Source organism: Phasianus colchicus, chromosome 15 (genome assembly GCF_987193195.1).
Source record: "Phasianus colchicus chromosome 15, bPhaCol1.hap1.1, whole genome shotgun sequence".
NCBI lineage: Eukaryota > Metazoa > Chordata > Aves > Galliformes > Phasianidae > Phasianus > Phasianus colchicus.
In genome coordinates, this window is record NC_143450.1 from 2,040,236 (window position 1) to 2,059,794 (window position 19,559).

The 19,559-nt window shown below is 50.2% G+C and overlaps 1 protein-coding gene across 1 annotated transcript; it reads left to right on the top strand.

Annotated features, from left to right (window-relative positions):
• The first annotated feature begins 4,940 nt into the window (after positions 1-4,940).
• Positions 4,941-17,722, top strand: LOC149915848 (protocadherin beta-15-like). Its single transcript, XM_090151100.1, has 4 exons — positions 4,941-7,664; positions 8,212-8,297; positions 17,013-17,183; positions 17,653-17,722. Exons 1-4 carry the CDS (start codon positions 4,941-4,943, stop codon positions 17,720-17,722), a joined length of 3,051 nt encoding a protein of 1,016 aa, XP_090007226.1.
• The last annotated feature ends 1,837 nt before the right edge of the window (positions 17,723-19,559 follow it).

A 19,559-nucleotide genomic window follows, 5' to 3' on the forward strand; every position in this document is an offset into this window, starting at 1 on the left:
ATTAGTGACTCCAATACAGAAGATGTGAACTTATTGTCATAACCCATAAAGAAAGAAATTACATCTGACCCATGACTATGAGGGAGCTGCAAGTTTTGTGAAAATAGTTCAGTAATTGTCCAAGTGAGCACATTGTCACCTGGCAGCTCCAGTGCTGGGATAATGGCAACAGTAGCCTGGACATAGTGAGCAGCAAAGCCAGACAGCTGGCATTTAAGCTGGCGGTTTAAGGAATTGTTGGTAGAGATCTCACAAGAAGCTGTCTTTAGCGACTAAGGAGTGGAAGAAAGCCAGATACTCTACAAGGATGTCTTTCTGTGGGCACAAGAGATCTCTCTCCTTCAGAATAAGAAGGTGGGCAGGAGAGGCAGTCAACAGACATGACTATGCAATTATCAGCTGGTCAAACTGAGGGAAAAGAAGAGATTGTAGCAACTGTGGAAGCAAGATGTGTCACCTGGGGAGAATAGAGGGATGCCGTCTGGACTTGCAGAGGGGGATTTGGAAAGTCAAGGCACAGATGGAACTGAACTTAGCAAAGGATGTTAACAACCACAAGAAGGGATTCTATAGGTACATTGGCCAGAAGAGGCAGCCAAGAGACTGAATCTCCTTTGGTAAAGGAGAAAGGAGAACTGGCTGCAACAGATGAGATCATCACTGGCAGCCAGGATTCTTGTATTACTCGCATTCTTGGGCCTCTAGGTGAGAACTAGGGGAGTAAATCCCCCTCTGCTGTATGGGCAGAGCAAGTCTGAGACCACCTCATGGGTCTGAATTTATACAAATCTATGGGGCTGAATGACATGCATCCCAGGGTTCTGATGCAGCTGGCTGATGTGGTTGCTGGGCTGCTTTCCATTGTATTTGAAAAGCCGTGGCTGTTGGGTGATGTCCCCAGGGACTGGAAAAAAGGAAATGTCACTCCCATTTACAAGAAAGAGAGGAAGAAGGACCTGGGGAACTACAGGGCAGTCAGCGTCACCTCTGTGCCTGAGAAGATCATGGAACAGATCCTCTTAGAAGACATGTTAAGGCACATAAGGGAAGAGCAGGTGATCTGAGACAGCCAGCATGGCTTCACCAAGGGAAGGTCGTGCCTGACCAATGTGGTGGCTTTTTATGATGGAGTGATAACATTTGTGGTCAAAGTGAAGGTGACCAGGGTCATCTACCTGGACTTGTGCAAGGCCTTTTACATGGTCCACATCCTTATCTCTAAATTGGAGAGGTATGGATTTGTGGGGTGGACAATATGGTGGATAATGAATTGGTTGGAAAACTGTTAGAATAAAGGGTTGTGTTGAACAGCACTGTGTCCAGGAGGAGGACAGTGAGAAGGAGTCTGTTGGAACCAGTGCTCCTCAGCATCTTCATCAATGACATCGATGACGAGCTCGAGCGCACCCTCAGCGAGTTTGCCAATAACACCAAGCTGAGCGGTGCGGTTGACACATTAGAAGGAAGTGACGTCATCCAGAGGGATCTTGAAAGGTGGGTCTGTGTGAACCTAATCAGGTTCAAGATTGCAAAGTGCAAGGTTTGACACTTGCATTGGAGTAACTCCCAGATACGTATGCAGACTGGGAGAAGTACACTTGGTATGGATTTCCCCCAGGCTGGAAATGTCCCTACAATTTCCAACGGAATGATTTGAACTGCACTGGAACAGAAAGAAGCCCATGAACACCTGTACTACACAGATGGCATTATTGCATGGGGCAAAAGAGCAGAGGAAGGTTTTGAGAAACGTAGGAAAAGAATCAAAATTCTTCTGTAAGCCACTTTTTCCCCTGCATAGGAGATCCATTTTTTGAGGAATGAAAAGGCAAGATGGACATCATCTGATCGCAAAGGAGGAGATCAACAAAACAAAAGCTGTGTTTCCACCAACTGGCAAAAAAGAAATGCAAGCTTTCTGAAAAGTTTCCATTTTCTCAAGAGCATATATTCTGCATTTTAGTCTGATTGCAAGTCCTCTCTATCAACTGACCCAGAAGAAGAATGACTTCAAATCAGGGTCTCAGCAATGAGAAACCTCTGAAGAAATGAAAAAGGGAGGTAGTTCATGAGGACAAGACATTAAAAAATTACACTACACTGCAGATAAGGAAAAAAAACAACCTGAAGAATCTGGCAGAAAGCTCTGTGGGAGGCCCTTGGTCATTCTCTTTGTTTTTGTATACCCTTTGACTCTGGGATACTGAGGATCAGAGACCTGCTGCATTCCACCTGAAAAAGACATATTGGCAGCACATGGAGGAGTTTAAGCTCCTTCATATGAAGAAAGCAACAGAGGTAAAGAAGAGCAACAGCAGGTAATAAAGAAGGAAAACTGGCTCACCCCTCATAATGACTGGTGATGACTCAAAGGAGTGCAATCTCTGTCTAAAGAAATGCTACTCCCCTGTCTGCAACCCCTTAATTGAGGGTGAGGAGGGGGTGACGAGAGGCTCTACACCTTCCAGTCCCTCAGGTACATTGCTTGCCCCTGAGATCCCAGGATTAGTGATGCCTTCTCACCTGGTGCTCAGCCATTGGTTCAAGCTGTGACCTGGTAATTCCACTGCAAGCTGTATTCCCAGTTATGTCTGCTTGGGCTATGACAGTTTTTACTGGACATTTCTGTGTTGCTGATATCAGTGGTAACATGAGAGATGGTAAGTATCCCAAATGGATGGATGGATGGACAGATGAATGCAGTGCATGGAAGGAAGTGAAAGACAGAAACTGACTTAATCTCTGATACTATTTTTATATTATCATGCATCCAAACAAAACTGATTTAAGAGGAAAGCGCAACAGTGGCTGCATCTGAATGAATCTGGGGACCTGCCTTTGCAATAACAAGAAGAAGCTCCCACACCTGGTAAAGCTGGAGAAGTACTCCATCCTGCATTTCATGTGGTGTCAATGAGGATGCAACAAGAGGACTATGAAACATCAAGAGAATTCATATCCCTTGGGAGATGATGAAGGGGTTGGGAGCTCAGGTATCATTCTCCTCCCTCAGAGCTGTTTGAAAGGAAGCAGGGAGAGCTCATTGAAAAGGTAATGCAGCTTGAAGCCTATCTGAAGTTCTTCTATCCCAGTACATGCATCATGGGAAATAAGCAGGAGCTGAAAATCCCAGCTGAGAAAACTATAAAGCTACTATTTTTTATTATGGAAACGTGCTGGGAAGAATCACACAACTGGAACACTGCAATCAAGAGCAACAAGCTGTTTACAAGAGTTAGGCAGGGAAGGATGAGCGAGACAACTTCCTAGTTGTCTGCTAGGAAGACTTGGGAAACTACAGACCCATGAGTGTCACGTCTGTGCCGGGGAAGATCAGGGATCAGATTCTCCTGGAAGCCATGTTAAGACACATGCAAGAAAAGGAGGTGATCCAACACAGCCAACATTGCTTCACTAAGGGCCATGGATCACGGCTGACCCATCTGGTGTATTTCAATGATGAAGTAACAGCATCCTTGGGCAAATGAAGAGTAGGTGATGTCATCCACATGGACTTGTGCAAGGCCTTTGACATGTCCCCACACACTATATGTGTAAGTTGGAGACACATGTATTTTAATGGTGGACTATTCAGTGGATAAGGAATTGGTTGGATGGTCACAGCCATAGGATTGGGGTCAAGAGCTCCATGTCTGGGTGGAGGTGGATGATGAATGGTGTCCCACAGGAATCTATCTTGGGACAATTGCTTTTCAAGATCTGTATCAGTGGATCTCGACAGGGGGATCAAATGCATCCGCAGCAAGACTGGTCGTAACATTTATTTGAGTGGTACATTTGATACGAGGAAAGGAAGGGATGTAATCCAAAGGACCTGGACAAGCTTGAAAAGGGGAGCTTAAGTAAATGGAAACAGTTTCAATACATCCAAGTGCAAGGTGTTCCACTTCAGTCCGGTCATTCCCAGGTTTGAGTACAGTCTGTGAGAAGAGCTAATGGAGAGTAGCACTTGGAGAGGGACTTGGAGTTTTGTGTGAATAAAGAGCTTGACATGAGCCATAAGTGCCTGCATGCAGCCCAGCTGGATGCATGTATACTTGGCTCCATCAAAAAAGAGGTGGCCAGCAGAGGTAGGGAGATGATTTTCTGTTGCAGCTTTCTCTCATTAGGAACTACCGGGGGTACTGTGTGCAGGTCTGTGTTCAAGTTGGAGCACCTGTGATTTGAAGAAAGGCTAAAGCAGACTGGCTTGTTCAGCATAGAGGAGGATTTGTGGAGACCTCATTGAGGCCTTCCAGTACTTAAAGGAAGCTTGTAAAAAGAGGGAGATTAATTTCTTCCCTACCTTTCTGTAGCATCATGTCTAGAATTCCAAAACCTCTGCACTTCCCAACCATGAAAGCTCTTTCAGCTCATGCAGCTCTTTGCTTGATTAGTATGAAGTTAGGGACAATTTTCAGTCAGTTGTGGGAGTTCTGTTGTGCGGCAACACACTTTGGCATAGGTGCAAGGGAGGTTACGCTTGTCATTTGAGGGAAGGAAGATGCCAATCAGCAGGGGAAGAATTAGAGCCCTGGGTCCATTGGGTGAGGTGTGATACACAATGTGATGACAACATGATCAGGATTCTGTCCTAGAACAGAATTATTGTTCTAGTGTGAAAGCAAGCAGGAGTGCTGTTGAATCATTTCCTTACAGCACCTGCAAGCTCACAGGCACCAGTTCTATTCAGTACTGCTATGTGTCTGAATCAGCCCTCTTCCTATTTCCATTCTTCAGGGAAAAATGAGAAAATGAGGAAAATGCAACCATGCACCCATGGAAAATCACCACATTTTGGGAAATCCAAGAACAGGAAGCAAAAGATTTCGGCAACCGATAACCCAGAGCATCACTGCGTGAGCGGGCAGTAAGCCTGCTGCCTAACACGGCGAATATTTACATTGCGCTTTGGGATCGTGTGTGCAGGAGGAAAGGAGATGGGAACCGGGAACTCCATCCGCATCGGCAGCGCCGGTGAGAAGGCGGAGACGGAGCAATTCGCCGTTGCGCCGCTGGGTGGGGATGTTGGCCACGGAGCGGCAGCTCCCTCTGGCCGCAGCGCGCTTTCAGGCGCAGGCGCCCAGCAGAGCCGCGCGAGCCGCTCGGGAAGGGCGGCGGGGCACGGAGGCGGGCGCTCGGGGGCTTCGGGGCCGAGCCGCTGGGAAAGTCCGGCGGCTTTCGGTCGGCGAGCGGCAGCTCTCGCCGTGCGTCGGGGCCGGCGAGAAAGGCCGCGAGGCATGGAGGCCGCCGGGAAGGGCCGGCCGTGGCGGAGCGGGACGGCGAGCGGGAGACGGAGCGGCGGCGGCGAGAGGCGAGTGCTGTTGTGGCTCGTGTGCGTTTGCGTGTGGGAGAGCGGGGCCGAACCGCTGCGCTATTCCGTGGCGGAGGAAATGGCGAGGGACTCGTCGGTGGGCAACGTCGCCCGGGACCTGGGGCTTTCTCCGAGCCAGCTGGCGGCTCGCAAGGCGCGCGTGGTGTCCGAGGGGAGCGAGCAGCATTTCCGCCTCGATCCGCACAGCGGCGTCCTGACGGTCACGGAGACGCTGGACCGAGAGCGGATCTGTCCGCACAGCGAGAGCTGCGCGCTCTTCTTTAAGCTGTTCTTTGAGAACCCGGTGCAGCTGATCCGCGGGGAGGTGGAGGTTCGGGACGTGAACGACAACTCCCCGGTGTTCCCTAAGAAAGACATGATATTAAAGATTCCTGAAACGGCATCCCCTGGCTCTCGTTTTCCCCTAGAAAGAGCCCGTGATAAGGACGTGGGTATTTATGGCTTACAGAATTACAGTCTCTCTCCAAACTCGCATTTCTCCCTAGCTGTCGAAACTGGGAAAGGAGGAGTAGAGTTCGTGAAACTCGTCCTTGAGAGGGCATTGGACCGCGAGGAGCAGCAGGAGCTGCATTTGGTGCTCACGGCTGTGGACGGGGGCTCGCCGCCCAGGTCGGGCACGGCTGAGGTCCGGGTGGTGGTGCTGGATGCCAACGACAACGTGCCGGTGTTCTCGCGGGAGGTGTACGAGGTGCGCGTGGCCGAGAACAGCCCCCCGGGGCAGCTGGTGGTGCGGGTGTCGGCCGCGGATCCCGACGAAGGCTCCTACGGCAAAGTTGAATATGAGTTCACTTCTGACGAGCCGGGAAATATATTCGACCTGAACTCCGCCACAGGGGAGATTCGGGTTTCTGGCAATCTGGATTTTGAAGAAACGGAATACCACGATATTGAGGTGAAAGCCACGGACGGTGGCGGTCTGTCTGCGCACTGCAAAGTGCACGTGGAGGTGCTGGACGTGAACGACAACGCGCCGGAGATCGAGCTGAGCTCCGTGAGCGCGTCCATCCCCGAGGACGCCCCGCCGCGCACCGTGGTGGCCCTGCTGAGCGTGCGGGACCGCGACTCCGGCGACAACGGGCGGACGGAGTGCGCCATCGAGGGCGACGTGCCGTTCAGCCTGACGGCCGCGTTCGCCGACCACTACGAGCTGCGCACCAGCGCGGCCCTGGACAGGGAGACGACGGCCGAGTACAACGTGAGCATCGTGGCGGCGGACCGGGGCCGGGCGCGGCTGAGCGCTCGCGAAAGCGTGCGGGTGCGGATCGGCGACGTGAACGACAACGCGCCGCGCTTCACGCAGGCGGCGTACAGCATGTGGGTGAGCGAGAACGAGGCGGGCGCGGTGCGGATCGGCAGCGTGAAGGCGACGGACGCGGACGCGGGCGCGAACGGGCGCGTGAGGTACGCGCTGGTGCGGGAGGAGGGCGAGGAGCGGCCCGCCGTGTCGGTGGACGCCGAGAGCGGGGACGTGTCCGTGGTGCGGCCGCTGGACTACGAGGAGGTGCGCGCCGTGGAGGTGACGGTGCGCGCCGCCGACGGGGGCTCGCCGCCGCGGAGCGCCACGGCGCTGCTGCGGGTGCTGGTGCGGGACGAGAACGACAACGCGCCCGTGGTGCTGAACCCGCCGGCCGACGGCGGCGCGGCGCTGCTGGGCGAGCTGGTGCCGCGGCGGGCGCGGGCGGGCTACCTGGTGGCCAAGGTGGTGGCGGTGGACGCGGACGCGGGGCAGAACGCGTGGCTGTCGTACGAGCTGGCCAAGGCGACGGAGCCGGGGCTGTTCCGCGTGGGGCTGCACAGCGGCGAGGTGCGCACGGCGCGGGCCGTGGGCGAGCGCGACGCGGCCCGGCACAGGCTGGTGGTGCTGGTGCGGGACCGCGGGCGGCCGCCGCGCTCCGCCAGCGCCACCCTCGCCGTCGCCCTGGCCGACGGCTTCTCCGAGGGCCGCCTGCGGGCGAGCGAAGAGGCGCCGGCCGCCGAGCCCGACGGCCGCCTCACCCTGTACCTCAGCGTCTGCTTGGCCTGCGTGTCCGCGCTCTTCGTGGCCGGCGCGGCGGCCGCCGTGGCCGCCAAGGTGCGGCGGGCCCGGCGGGGCGAGCCGGGGACCTTGCCCGCCTTCCCGCGCTCCGCCGCCGACAGCGGCGCCGGCTCCCTGCCCCGCAGCTACGTCTACGACGTCCGCCTCGCCGCCGGCACCGTCGACAGCGAGTTCCGCTTCCTCGGGCCGCTCTTCCCCTGCTTCCCCGCCGGGCTGCCGCAGGGCGCGGCCGAGCAGCGGAGCTCGCTGTGCTCGGCCCGCCTCGGGCAAGAAGAAGGCGACTGGGCCGTGCAGGTGAGGGAGCGGAGCCCCGCGCGGGGGACGAGGGGGAGCGCGGGGGCAGCGCGCTGTCTGTGGGGGAGGAGGGAGGCGGGGAGGGGGACGGAGGCTGGGAGTGAGGGTTCGGCCCCGAGTGCGGCTGTGGGACGGCAGGGAGCTGCGGAGAGGCCGCGGCGCTGATGGCGTCGTGTTTCTCCTGCACAGCGTTAGCGACAGCAGAACCGACATCCCCTCAGAGTCTGTTTCCCATTATCCTCTTGTTTCCGTTGGCTTTAATGCACGTTGTTTGTTATTTGTTCATGAGGGAACCATCAGTGTCTCCTCCCCTCTTCCTGATCCAAAAAGAGATTTCCAATTACACTTTTCTGAGGTGTTTATGCAGGGCTTTATTGATCTCCAGGGTCTATTATAGGGTTGTCCTGTTCGGGTCAGAGAGCTGTTTCCCCGGCCTCCTCTTTCTTTGCCTGTGGGCAGGGAAGAGTGGTGTTCCATTCACATTGGTTCAAATGAGGCTTCCCAGCTTCTCACTGACAATGTCAGCCGTCCACTGTGTTCTTTGCAGGGCCGAGCTCCCCTGTCTGAAGGCACGGCTTCCGGGGCAGCAGAGGAGAATGGCAGTTTGGATCAAAGCCCCTGGCTCAGCCATCAGTAAGGGAGCAGAAGGAGAATCATCTTGGTCCTCATGGGCAGGTCTCTTCCAAGCAAAATGAAGGAGACACCAACGTTGTACCAAAAATAACCAGCGAAGCAGAGATCTGCTGTGTGACAACTCAAGGACAATATCCGCTGATGCAGCAGTCTATTAATTTAGTCCTTTTGAAATTTTGTTACTTTTGGAGGTGGATGCATGCTGGGAACACAGAGATGTGATATTTAGTTGTGCTAGTACTGTTGCTCCTGGGCATTAAGTGACAAATGGGAAGAAAAGAGTATCATATTGAAGCTATCATTTTCATTCATCTGCTTTTCTGCATTCTTTTTTGTTATCATGTGGACTCTGTAATAAGGGAATTCCATGCCAGGCTGTGTTGCTGTTAATCCAAGCTGAATGTTGCCCGCGAAGGTATTCTTTAATATCTCTGAGAAGCTGGCTGCCATAGAGATGGCTGACATTCTCATAATGCACATTCAACCAGGAGTTCCCTCTTTCTGTATGCTGTTCTCCTTGAGCCCTTCAATTGTTTTTAGTTTGATTTGGTTCTTTTCCCAACACAATGTCTAAAAGAATGGTTCTGGAGCATTTCAGGATTATGGATTATTAGATAATAGAACGTTCAAAGCTATTTGCTATTTCTCTTTGCTGATGTATTTCCAAGATTTGAATGCTTGTTGACAGAAACCAATAAAGTCTACTGAGAAATCTGAAGGAGTATGAGCTTCACTCTTGCGTGCAAAGTTATTCTTCCCGTGTGGAGATGCATTAAGGATCACTGTTGCTGTTAGCGCTTCTATACCTGAAGCTGAAGAGCAGTCTGTCCATATGAAATGAGGGCAGGCATTGTGAGAAGTGTGTTGGGAAGCTCTTCTCAGCCCGGATGTGTTCCCTGCCGTAACGGTGTCAGCAATCAGGTTACAATAAAGGAAAGGTACAGGTCAGCCTTCCTCTCTTTGAAGTCCTAGGGGCGAATCAGGAGCATTGGTAGGAGCATAAGGAAGCAGATACCAGGTGGTACTTTAACTGCTGTGGGGCATGAATGAGGAGCTGCATTCCCAACATTATGTGCTGATGATGGCTTACAGCTGTTTTTTATAAGATGTTTCTCTGTTGCTGATATCTCAGGTTTGGGGGTCAGCAACTGCTTGTGAACTGGCTGGACACTGGTCAGCATGTGGTGGCATACAAGTAGTATTTGCCTGTATTCCTATGGTGGCGGGGAAGGACATTGAGAGGAGCAGGAAAACCATCCTTACAAACACATGGCTGAGAGGCTGGTGAAACGCAAAAATTTTGGGTTCTTTGGTCATGGGGCAGTCTAGTCAGCACCTGGTATGAAGGCTGCCGATGGGTATCAACTATCCCAGAGGGGGAATCGGATTGTTGCCCATGAGTTGACAGGACATGTAGAGAGGGCTTTAAACCAGATTTGAAGGAGGTATAGGGATAAAACCAGGCCCACTAGAAATGAGCCTGGAGGAGTGCTAATGGGATTAGGGGTGAGGTGTGGGGCTCAGCTGAAGTGCATCTACACCAATGCACGCAGCATGGGCAAAAAACAAGAAGAGTTGGAAGCCATTTTGTGACACGCTAACTATGACCCAGTTGCCATTACGGAAACATGGTGGGACCACTCCCATGACTGGAGTGCTGCAATGGCAGGCTTCAAACTCTTCAGGAAGGATAGGCAAGGAAGGAGGCTATCTATATTAGAGAATGCCTTGATGTTATTGAGCTTGAGACTGGGAATGATAACGTTGAAACCCTATGGGTAAAGATCAGAACTTATAGAGCAGAACTTCCTGGTGGGTGTCTGCTACAGGCTGCTGAACCAGGATGAAGAGACAGATGAGGAGTTCTACAAGCAGCTGGCAGAAGCTGCGCGATTGTCAGCCCTTGTCTTCATGGGGGACTTCAACATCCCTGACATATGCTGGGAATACAATACAATGCAGTGTAGGAGGTTTCTGGAGCGTATGGAGGATAACTTTCTGACGCAGCTGGTGAGTGAGCCCACAAGAGGAGCTGCCCACTTGACCTGCTGTTCGCAAACAAAGAAGGTCTGGTGGGAGATGTGGAGGTCAGGGGCTGTCTTGGAAAGAGTGACCATGAAATGGTCGAGTTCTCGATTCTTGGTGGAGCCAGGAGGGAGAACAGCAAAACTGCTACCTTGGACTTCCGGAGGGCGGATATTGAATTATTCAGAAGGCTAGTAGGGGGAATCCCCTGGGTTTCAGTCTTGGAGACTAAAGGGGTCCAAGACGGCTGGTAGCTCTTCAGGAAGGAAGTCTTCAAGGTGCAGGGGCTGGCTGTCCCCCTGAGCTGCAAAATGAGCCTGCAGGGAAGATGACCGGCGTAGATGAACTGGGAGCTATTCTTGAGGCTCTTCTGTGGAAGAAGGGACAGGTGACTCAGAAAGAGTACAGAGAAGTTGTTAAGATGTTTAGAGAGAAAATCAGAAAGGCAAAAGCCCAGCTTGAACACAACCTGTCCACTGGGGTTAAAAGGAACAAGAAACCCGTTGACACATATCATCAGTGGTAAGAGAGGACTCAGGAGAATCTTCATTCTTTTCTGGATGAGGCTGGGAATGTGACCACTGAGGATAAGGAAAAGGACGAGGTTCTGAATGCCTTCTTTCTGTCTGGCTTTGAAGTTCACACCAGTTATCCTCAGGGTACTCCACTCTCTGACCTGGTAGTCTCTGTTAACTGGAGTGTGGACAGAACAGAACCACCTACGATTTGGGAGGACGCAGTCAGAGACCTACTACTCCAGCTGGACTGTCACAAGTCCATGGGGCTGGATGGGATTCACCTGAGAGTGCTGAGGGAACTGGCAGAGGTGATAGGCGAGCCACTCGCCAGTATCTATCATCGCTCTTTGTTGACTGGTGTGGTCGCAGAAGACTGGAGGCTTGCCAATGTGACTCCCATCTATAAGAAGTGTTGTAAGGTGGATCCAGGAAACTCCAGGCCTTTTAGCCTGACCTCAGTGCCAGGAAAGGTTATGGAGCAGATTGACTTGAGGGAGATCACGTGGCATGTGCGGGACAACTGGGAGATCAGGCCTAGCCAGCATGGGTTCACGAAGGGCAGTTCCTGCTTGGCCAACCTGATCTCTTTCTATGATCTAGTGTCCTGTCTGGTAGACAAGGGAAAGGCTGTTGATGCAGTCTACCTAGACTTCAACAAGGCCTTTGACACTGTCTCCCACAGCATTCTCCTGCAGTAGCTGACAGCCCTTTGCTTGGACAGGTACACTGTTGGCTAGATAAGGAATTGGCTGGAAGGCTGGGCCCAGAGAGTGGTAGTGAATGGAGCTAAATCCAGCTGGCAACTTGTCACGAGTGGTGATCCCCAAGGGTCGGTGCTGGGGCCTGTCCTCTTCAATATCTTTATTGATGATGTGGATGAGGGCATTGAGTGCACCTGCAGTAAATGTTCGGATGACACCAAGTTGGCTGGAAGTGTCGATCTGCCTGGGGTAGTGAGGCCCTACAGAGGGATTTGGAGAGGCTGGATAGCTGGGAAATGATTACATTTCACACCTTACTTGCTATTTCTGTTCCCTGTTGTGCTGTTTACTATCTTAGGGGGCTAGAAGAAGATGATCACTGCTGTTGCATGTAACATCAAGTTCTGATGTGTTCAAGTTACTGCTCAGGAGACTCAGCTGGTGTCTGTACTCCATATTGTCATCATCTTCGTACGTAGAGAATCATCTCAGTATCTCTATGACTACGTCTATGTGGTTCTCAGTATGTCTACCTCTATTTGTACTTCTGTCTCCATGCCTCCACCTCTACATTTTTTTTGTTTTCTCTCAGGAGTGGCATGTAAGATCATATTCTGATGTGTTCAAGTTACTGCTCAGGAGACTCAGCTGGTGTCTGTACTCCATATTGTCATCATCTTCGTATGTAGAGAATCATCTCTCAGACTCTATGAGGAATTACACATTTTCCTTTGTGTCTTTAGAGAGCCAGACTATGGGAGCGTGAACAGGCCATGTTTTCCTCCTTTTCCACACTGTTCTTTCTCCTTCACCTACCCATTGTCTTTTGGCCTAGTTACAAGAGCTCTTGTTAAATATTCCTGAGATGTTCAAACCAGCATGATCCCCCTACTGAGTCTCCTGAATATGTTTCTCTTTCTTCCTATGTTTAACCAACTCCTTATTATACAACCCCGAGATCTTCCGCGAGACAGTAATTTTTGAGTGTCATGCTGTGTGGGAGGTTTTTAGCAGGCCCCCAGAAGAATTGGCACTGTCAGTGCTTTGAAACTCCACCCAAAAACAACTGTAGGATCCAGAAAATGTAGCTAAGTGTTTGCAGCAGATATGCCATCACTCTGGCAACTGTAGAGAGACAGCAGTCACTGCCACGTGCTGGGGCTTGGCCCATGCCTGCTGCACCCTGATCAGTGCTATTCAGCACACTGAAGAGAAGGGAAGAGAAGGTCTCTAACTCTGATGACAATGTGACAGGCCCTGTGGCTGCTCCAACTTCTGTGATAGGCCCTGCAGTTTCTTCAGCTCTCACTACACTGCCTATGGTTGCTTTGAGGCCTGTGCCAGTTGCTGTGGTGGCTCTAAGCCCTGCTCCGTGCTCTGTGGCTGCTCCAAGAACTGCCACAGGCCTGTAGTTAGTGCAACCCTGCTATTGGCCCCGCAGTTGTTCCAGCTCCTCCATCACAGCCTGTGGTTGCTTTCAAACCTGTGGCAGGTCCCGTGGTTTCACCAGTCCTCAAATCAGGCCCCAGAGTCAATGCATTCCTTGTGACAATCCACGCTCTCTCCCAAGAGAGGCCTTGTGGTTGTTTCAACCCGTGCAACTGGCCCTGTGGTTGCCCCATTTCTCACAGCAGGCCCTGTGGTTCCTCCAACTCATGGCCAGGCCCTGAAGTTTCTCCTTCCTCTGCAATAGGCCCTGTGGTGTCTCCAACCCACTCAACACTCTTTGTGGTTGCTCCAAGTTGCATGAGAAGCCCTATAGTTGGTTCAATTCCTGCAGGAGGCCTTGAAGTTGTTCCAACCCTCAAAACAGGCCCTGCGGTTCCTCCAGTGCCTGTGCCAGGCCTTCTATCTGAACCAGGGAACCAACTGTATCAGTATCAATTGCCCCTGTACATAAGAGAAGACAATGACTGTTAATGTCAATTTATTGTGGTGACCCACAATGGAGGCAATAACTGTCTTTTTCCTGGCCATCCAGGAGCATTTATGGAGTATGGAGTCCTTCATAACAAGTTGCAGAAACCCCTGAAGGAGAGGGTGAATGGAGTCAATGTGCATAATTGCAGGCCATCTGGCTGGCATTAGATATTGCCGAATGAGAGAAGTGACCAATGCTCTATCCCTGCATTTAATCATGAATGGTGGAAAATACTCCCTTGGGAGTGGTTACAACCATACAAGATGGGGAACAGACAGCACAGTAGCAAACACAACGCTGCGCACGTGGAGATTGTGATTACAGAAGTACATTCTGTAAGATGCTCACATTTCCTAGAGTTAAACCACTGAATGACATCTAAATAAGCAGCAGGTGGAAAAAGCTGCTAGAATTAGAATGGTTCAGGTAGCTCTGGGCAGGTGAAATACAAGTGTGTTATTTACAGCCTAATGTGCCTAATTTTCCTTTCACAACCTTCCACACCTGAAGGTGGAGAGCAACGTATCATTTGTGAACAGAGGGCTATCAGAGTGGGTGGTGTTTTTAGAAGCTCTTCTCTGCCTGGATGTATCCTGGCTATGCACACTCCAAAGCTGAAGTTACAATAAGCAAGATTATGGGTCCCCTCATCTCTCTCAACTGCCAGAGGCCAATCAGGAGCAGAAACAAATGGATCCCAGGTGTCACTGTCATTTTTTCATGACAGGAATGAGGAGCTGTGTATGGCAAAAGAAGATGATGATAGTACACTCTTACAGGATACAAACACAGTGGAGCAATAGCTGGATTAAAAAAATAAATAAATAAATTTCCAAACCCTTCCAATGACTGCCGATGACTTAAATGGACTACAGTGTCGAACCAGAAAGATGCTATTCCCTCATCTTTGAACTCTTAAATGAGGGTGAGGAGGAGTGGATCCAGGCTCCAGTGCTTCCAGTCACTCAGGTACATTGCTTGCAGCTGAGTTCCCTGGCTTAGCCATCCCTTCTCACTTGGTGTTGAACCATTGGTTCAGGCTGTGATCTAGCAATTCCTCTGCAAGCCATGTTTCTCATTTTCTCTACTGAGAACAGCCCTGTGGGGAAGGAGTCAGTTTCAGGTGCACAAAGGCCTTGACATGAGCCATAAATGCATGCTTGTAGCCCAGATGACCAATTCTATTTGATCTCCACCAAGAGAGAGATGGCTAGCATGGTGAGAGAAGTGACTGTCCCCCTCTTCTTTGCCCTCATGAGGACCCAGCTAGAATGTTGTGCCCAGGTTTGTGCCCACCTGCACTGGCGTAAGGCAAATGGAGTAAAACCAGAGGAGGTCATGAGGATGATCAGAAGGTTGGAGCACCTCTGCTATGAAGGAAAGCTGGGGCAGACTGACTTGTTCAGCTAAGAGAAGGGACTCAGAAGACCTCATTGTGGCTTTCCAATACTTGAATGAGCTTACAAGCAGGAGGGAGATGGACTTCATCAATCTCTTTCCCTTCTGCAGATATCTGTGAGACTGGGACTCCCAACTGCTGTTAAAAGGACCACAGTGGTGTTTGTGGTGCATAAACATAAACGCACTCAGAGCACTAACTCTGAGTGCTCAGGTACTTCCCATGTGGGCTCTATTTCTCTTGTTGCTCCCCTTGGCACCAATCACTCTCTTCTGGGAGTTCACAGGAAGAGGCTTCATAAAGAAACAGTGTAATGGTATAACCAATAGAACCCTGACATTGGCCTGTACAGACAGCCACAGCAATCAGGAGCATCACTGCTTATCTCAAGCCACCTGACTCCTGGCAGAGTACCACACGCTGAACACATACCCTGAATCTCCCAGGGCTCTGAGGCACATCTGGATACCAAAACAAGACCCAGGCTATGCATGCAACCGGCCCTGTGGTTGCCCCAACTCTTTAAACACTCTCTGTGGTTGCTGCAACTCTCCTTACATGCCATGTGGTTTCAACAACCCTCGCACATTCCCTGTGGTTACTCCAACTCACATGACAGGTGCTGAGGTTGCTCCTTCACCTGGGAAAAGCCCTGTGGTTGCTCCAACGCACTCAACACCCTTTGGGGTTGCTCCGAGTTGCATGAGAAGCCCTACAGTTGCTGCAGTCCTTGAAGTTGTTGGTTGCAACCCTCAGAACAGGCCCTGCAGTTTCTCCAGTCTCTGTTCCAGGCCTTCTATCTGAACCAGGGTACTATCTCTGTCATTATTAGTGACTCCAATACAGAAGATGTGAACTTATTGTCAAAACACATAAAGAAAGAAATTACGTCTGACCCCTGACTATGAGGGAGCTGCAAGTTTTGTGAAAATATTTCAATCATTGTCCAAGTGAGCACATTGTCACCTGGCAGCTCCAGTGCTGGGATAATGGGGACAGTAGCCTGGACATAGTGAGCAGCAAAGCCAGACAGCTGGCATTTAAGCTGGCGGTTTAAGGAATTGTTGGTAGAGATCTCACAAGAAGCTGTCTTTAGCGACTAAGGAGTGGAAGAAAGCCAGATACTCTACAAGGATGTCTTTCTGTGGGCACAAGAGATCTCTCTCCTTCAGAATAAGAAGGTGGGCAGGAGAGGCAGACAACAGACATGACTATACAATTATCAGCTGGTCAAACTGAGGGAAAAGAAGAGATTGTAGCAACTGTGGAAGCAAGATGTGTCACCTGGGGAGAATAGAGGGATGCCGTCTGGACTTGCAGAGGGGGATTTGGAAAGTCAAGGCACAGATGGAACTGAACTTAGCAAAGGATGTTAACAACCACAAGAAGGGATTCTATAGGTACATTGGCCAGAAGAGGCAGGCCAAGAGACTGAATCTCCTTTGGTAAAGGAGAAAGGAGAACTGGCTGCAACAGATGAGATCATCACTGGCAGCCAGGATTCTTGTATTACTCGCATTCTTGGGCCTCTAGGTGAGAACTAGGGGAGTAAATCCCCCTCTGCTGTATGGGCAGAGCAAGTCTGAGACCACCTCATGGGTCTGAATTTATACAAATCTATGGGGCTGAATGACATGCATCCCAGGGTTCTGATGCAGCTGGCTGATGTGGTTGCTGGGCTGCTTTCCATCGTATTTGAAAAGCCGTGGCTGTTGGGTGATGTCCCCAGGGACTGGAAAAAAGGAAATGTCACTCCCATTTACAAGAAAGAGAGGAAGAAGGACCTGGGGAACTACAGGGCAGTCAGCGTCACCTCTGTGCCTGAGAAGATCATGGAACAGATCCTCTTAGAAGACATGTTAAGGCACATAAGGGAAGAGCAGGTGATCTGAGACAGCCAGCATGGCATCACCAAGGGAAGGTCGTGCCTGACCAATGTGGTGGCTTTTTATGATGGAGTGATAACATTTGTGGTCAAAGTGAAGGTGACCAGGGTCATCTACTTGGACTTGTGCAAGGCCTTTTACATGGTCCACATCCTTATCTCTAAATTGGAGAGGTATGGATTTGTGGGGTGGACAATATGGTGGATAATGAATTGGTTGGAAAACTGTTAGAATAAAGGGTTGTGTTGAACAGCACTGTGTCCAGGAGGAGGACAGTGAGAAGGAGTCTGTTGGAACCAGTGCTCCTCAGCATCTTCATCAATGACTTCGATGACGAGCTCGAGCGCACCCTCAGCGAGTTTGCCAGTAACACCAAGCTGAGCGGTGCGGTTGACACATTAGAAGGAAGTGACGTCATCCAGAGGGATCTTGAAAGGTGGGTCTGTGTGAACCTAATCAGGTTCAAGATTGCAAAGTGCAAGGTTTGACACTTGCATTGGAGTAACTCCCAGATACGTATGCAGACTGGGAGAAGTACACTTGGTATGGATTTCACCCAGGCTGGAAATGTCCCTACAATTTCCAACGGAATGATTTGAACTGCACTGGAACAGAAAGAAGCCCATGAACACCTGTACTACACAGATGGTATCATTGCATGGGGCAAAAGAGCAGAGGAAGGTTTTGAGAAACGTAGGAAAAGAATCCAAATTCTTCTGTAAGCCACTTTTTTCCCTGCATAGGAGATCCATTTTTTGAGGAATGAAAAGGCAAGATGGACATCATCTGATCGCAAAGGAGGAGATCAACAAAACAAAAGCTGTGTTTCCACCAACTGGCAAAAAAGAAATGCAAGCTTTCTGAAAAGTTTCCATTTTCTCAAGAGTGCATATTCTGCATTTTAGTCTGATTGCAAGTCCTCTCTATCAACTGACCCAGAAGAAGAATGACTTCAAATCAGGGTCTCAGCAATGAGAAACCTCTGAAGAAATGAAAAAGGGAGGTAGTTCACGGGCCAGGACAAGACATAAAAATATTACACTACACTGCAGATAAGGAAAAAAGCCCAACCTGAAGCATCTGGCAGAAAGCTCTGTGGGAGGCCCTTGGTCATCCTCTTTGTTTTTGTATACCCTTTGGCTCTGGGATACTGAGGATCAGAGACCTGCTACACTCTACCTGAAAAAGAGATATTTGCAGCACATGGAGGAGTTCAAGCTCCTTCATATGAAGAAAGCAACAGAGGTAAGGAAGAGCAACAGCAGGTAACAAAGAAGGAAAAGTGGCTCACCCCTTGTAATGACTGGTGATGACTCAAAGGAGCGCAGTCTCTGTCTAAAGAGATGCTACTCCTCTGTCTGCAACCCCTTAATTGAGGGTGAGGAGGGGGTGACAAGAGGCTCTACTCCTTCCAGTCCCTCAGGTACATTGCTTGCCCCTGAGATCCCAGGATTAGTGATGCCTTCTCACCTGGTGCTCAGCCATTGGTTCAAGCTGTGACCTGGTAATTCCACTGCAAGCTGTATTCCCAGTTATGTCTGCTTGGGCTATGACAGTTTTTACTGGACATTTCTGTGTTGCTGATATCAGTGGTAACATGAGAGATGGTAAGTATCCCAAATGGATGGATGGATGGACAGATGCATGCAGTGCATGGAAGGAAGGGAAAGACAGAAACTGACTTAATCTCTGATACTATTTTTATATTATCATGCATCCAAACAAAACTGATTTAAGAGGAAAGCGCAACAGTGGCTGCATCTGAATGAATCTGGGGACCTGCCTTTGCAATAACAAGAAGAAGCTCCCACACCTGGTAAAGCTGGAGAAGTACTCCATCCTGCATTTCATGTGGTGTCAATGAGGATGCAACAAGAGGACTATGAAACATCAAGAGAACTCATATCCCTTGGGAGATGATGAAGGGGTTGGGAGCTCAGGTAGCATTCTCCTCCCTCAGAGCTGTTTGAAAGAAAGCAGGGAGAGCTCATTGAAAAGGTAATGCAGCTTGAAGCCCATCTGAAGTTCTTCTATCCCAGTGCGTGCATCATGGGAAATAAGCAGGAGCTGAAAATCCCAGCTGAGAAAATTATAAAGTTTCTAACTATTTGATATTATGGAAACGTGCTGGGAAGAATCACACAACTGGAACACTGCAATCAAGAGCTACAAGCTGTTTACAAGAGTTAGGCAGGGAAGGATGAGCAAGACAACTTCCTAGTTGTCTGCTAGGATGACTTGGGAAACTACAGATCCATGAGTGTCATGTCTGTGCCGGGGAAGATCAGGGATCAGATTCTCTGGAAGCCATGTTAAGACACATGCAAGAAGAGGAGGTGATCCAACACAGCCAACATTGCTTCACTAAGGGCCATGGATCACAGCTGACCCATCTGGTGTACTTCAGTGATGAAGTAACAGCATCCTTGGGCAAATGAAGAGTAGGTGATGTCATCCACATGGACTTGTGCAAGGCCTTTGACATGTCCCCACACACTATATGTGTAAGTTGGAGACAGATGTATTTTAATGGTGGACTATTCAGTGGATAAGGAATTGGTTGGATGGTCACAGCCATAGGATTGGGGTCAAGAGCTCCATGTCTGGGTGGAGGTGGATGATGAATGGTGTCCCACAGGAATCTATTTTGGGACAATTGCTTTTCAAGATCTGTATCAGTGGATCTCGACAGTGGGATCAAATGCATCCGCAGCAAGACTGGTCGTAACATTTATTTGAGTGGTACATTTGATACGAGGAAAGGAAGGGATGCAATCCAAAGGACTTGGACAAGCTTGAAATGGGGAGCTTA

What these genes read in the sequence shown, in the direction of transcription:
- LOC149915848 (XM_090151100.1), top strand. Translation starts at nt 4,941, where the DNA reads ATGGGAACCGGGAACTCCATCCGCATCGGCAGCGCCGGTGAGAAGGCG. An exon ending in AAGGCGACTGGGCCGTGCAG is followed by an intron (nt 7,665 to 8,211) that starts GTGAGGGAGCGG and finishes TGTTCTTTGCAG; the next exon opens with GGCCGAGCTCCCCTGTCTGA. An exon ending in ATCCAGAGGGATCTTGAAAG is followed by an intron (nt 17,184 to 17,652) that starts GTGGGTCTGTGT and finishes TCTGCATTTTAG; the next exon opens with TCTGATTGCAAGTCCTCTCT.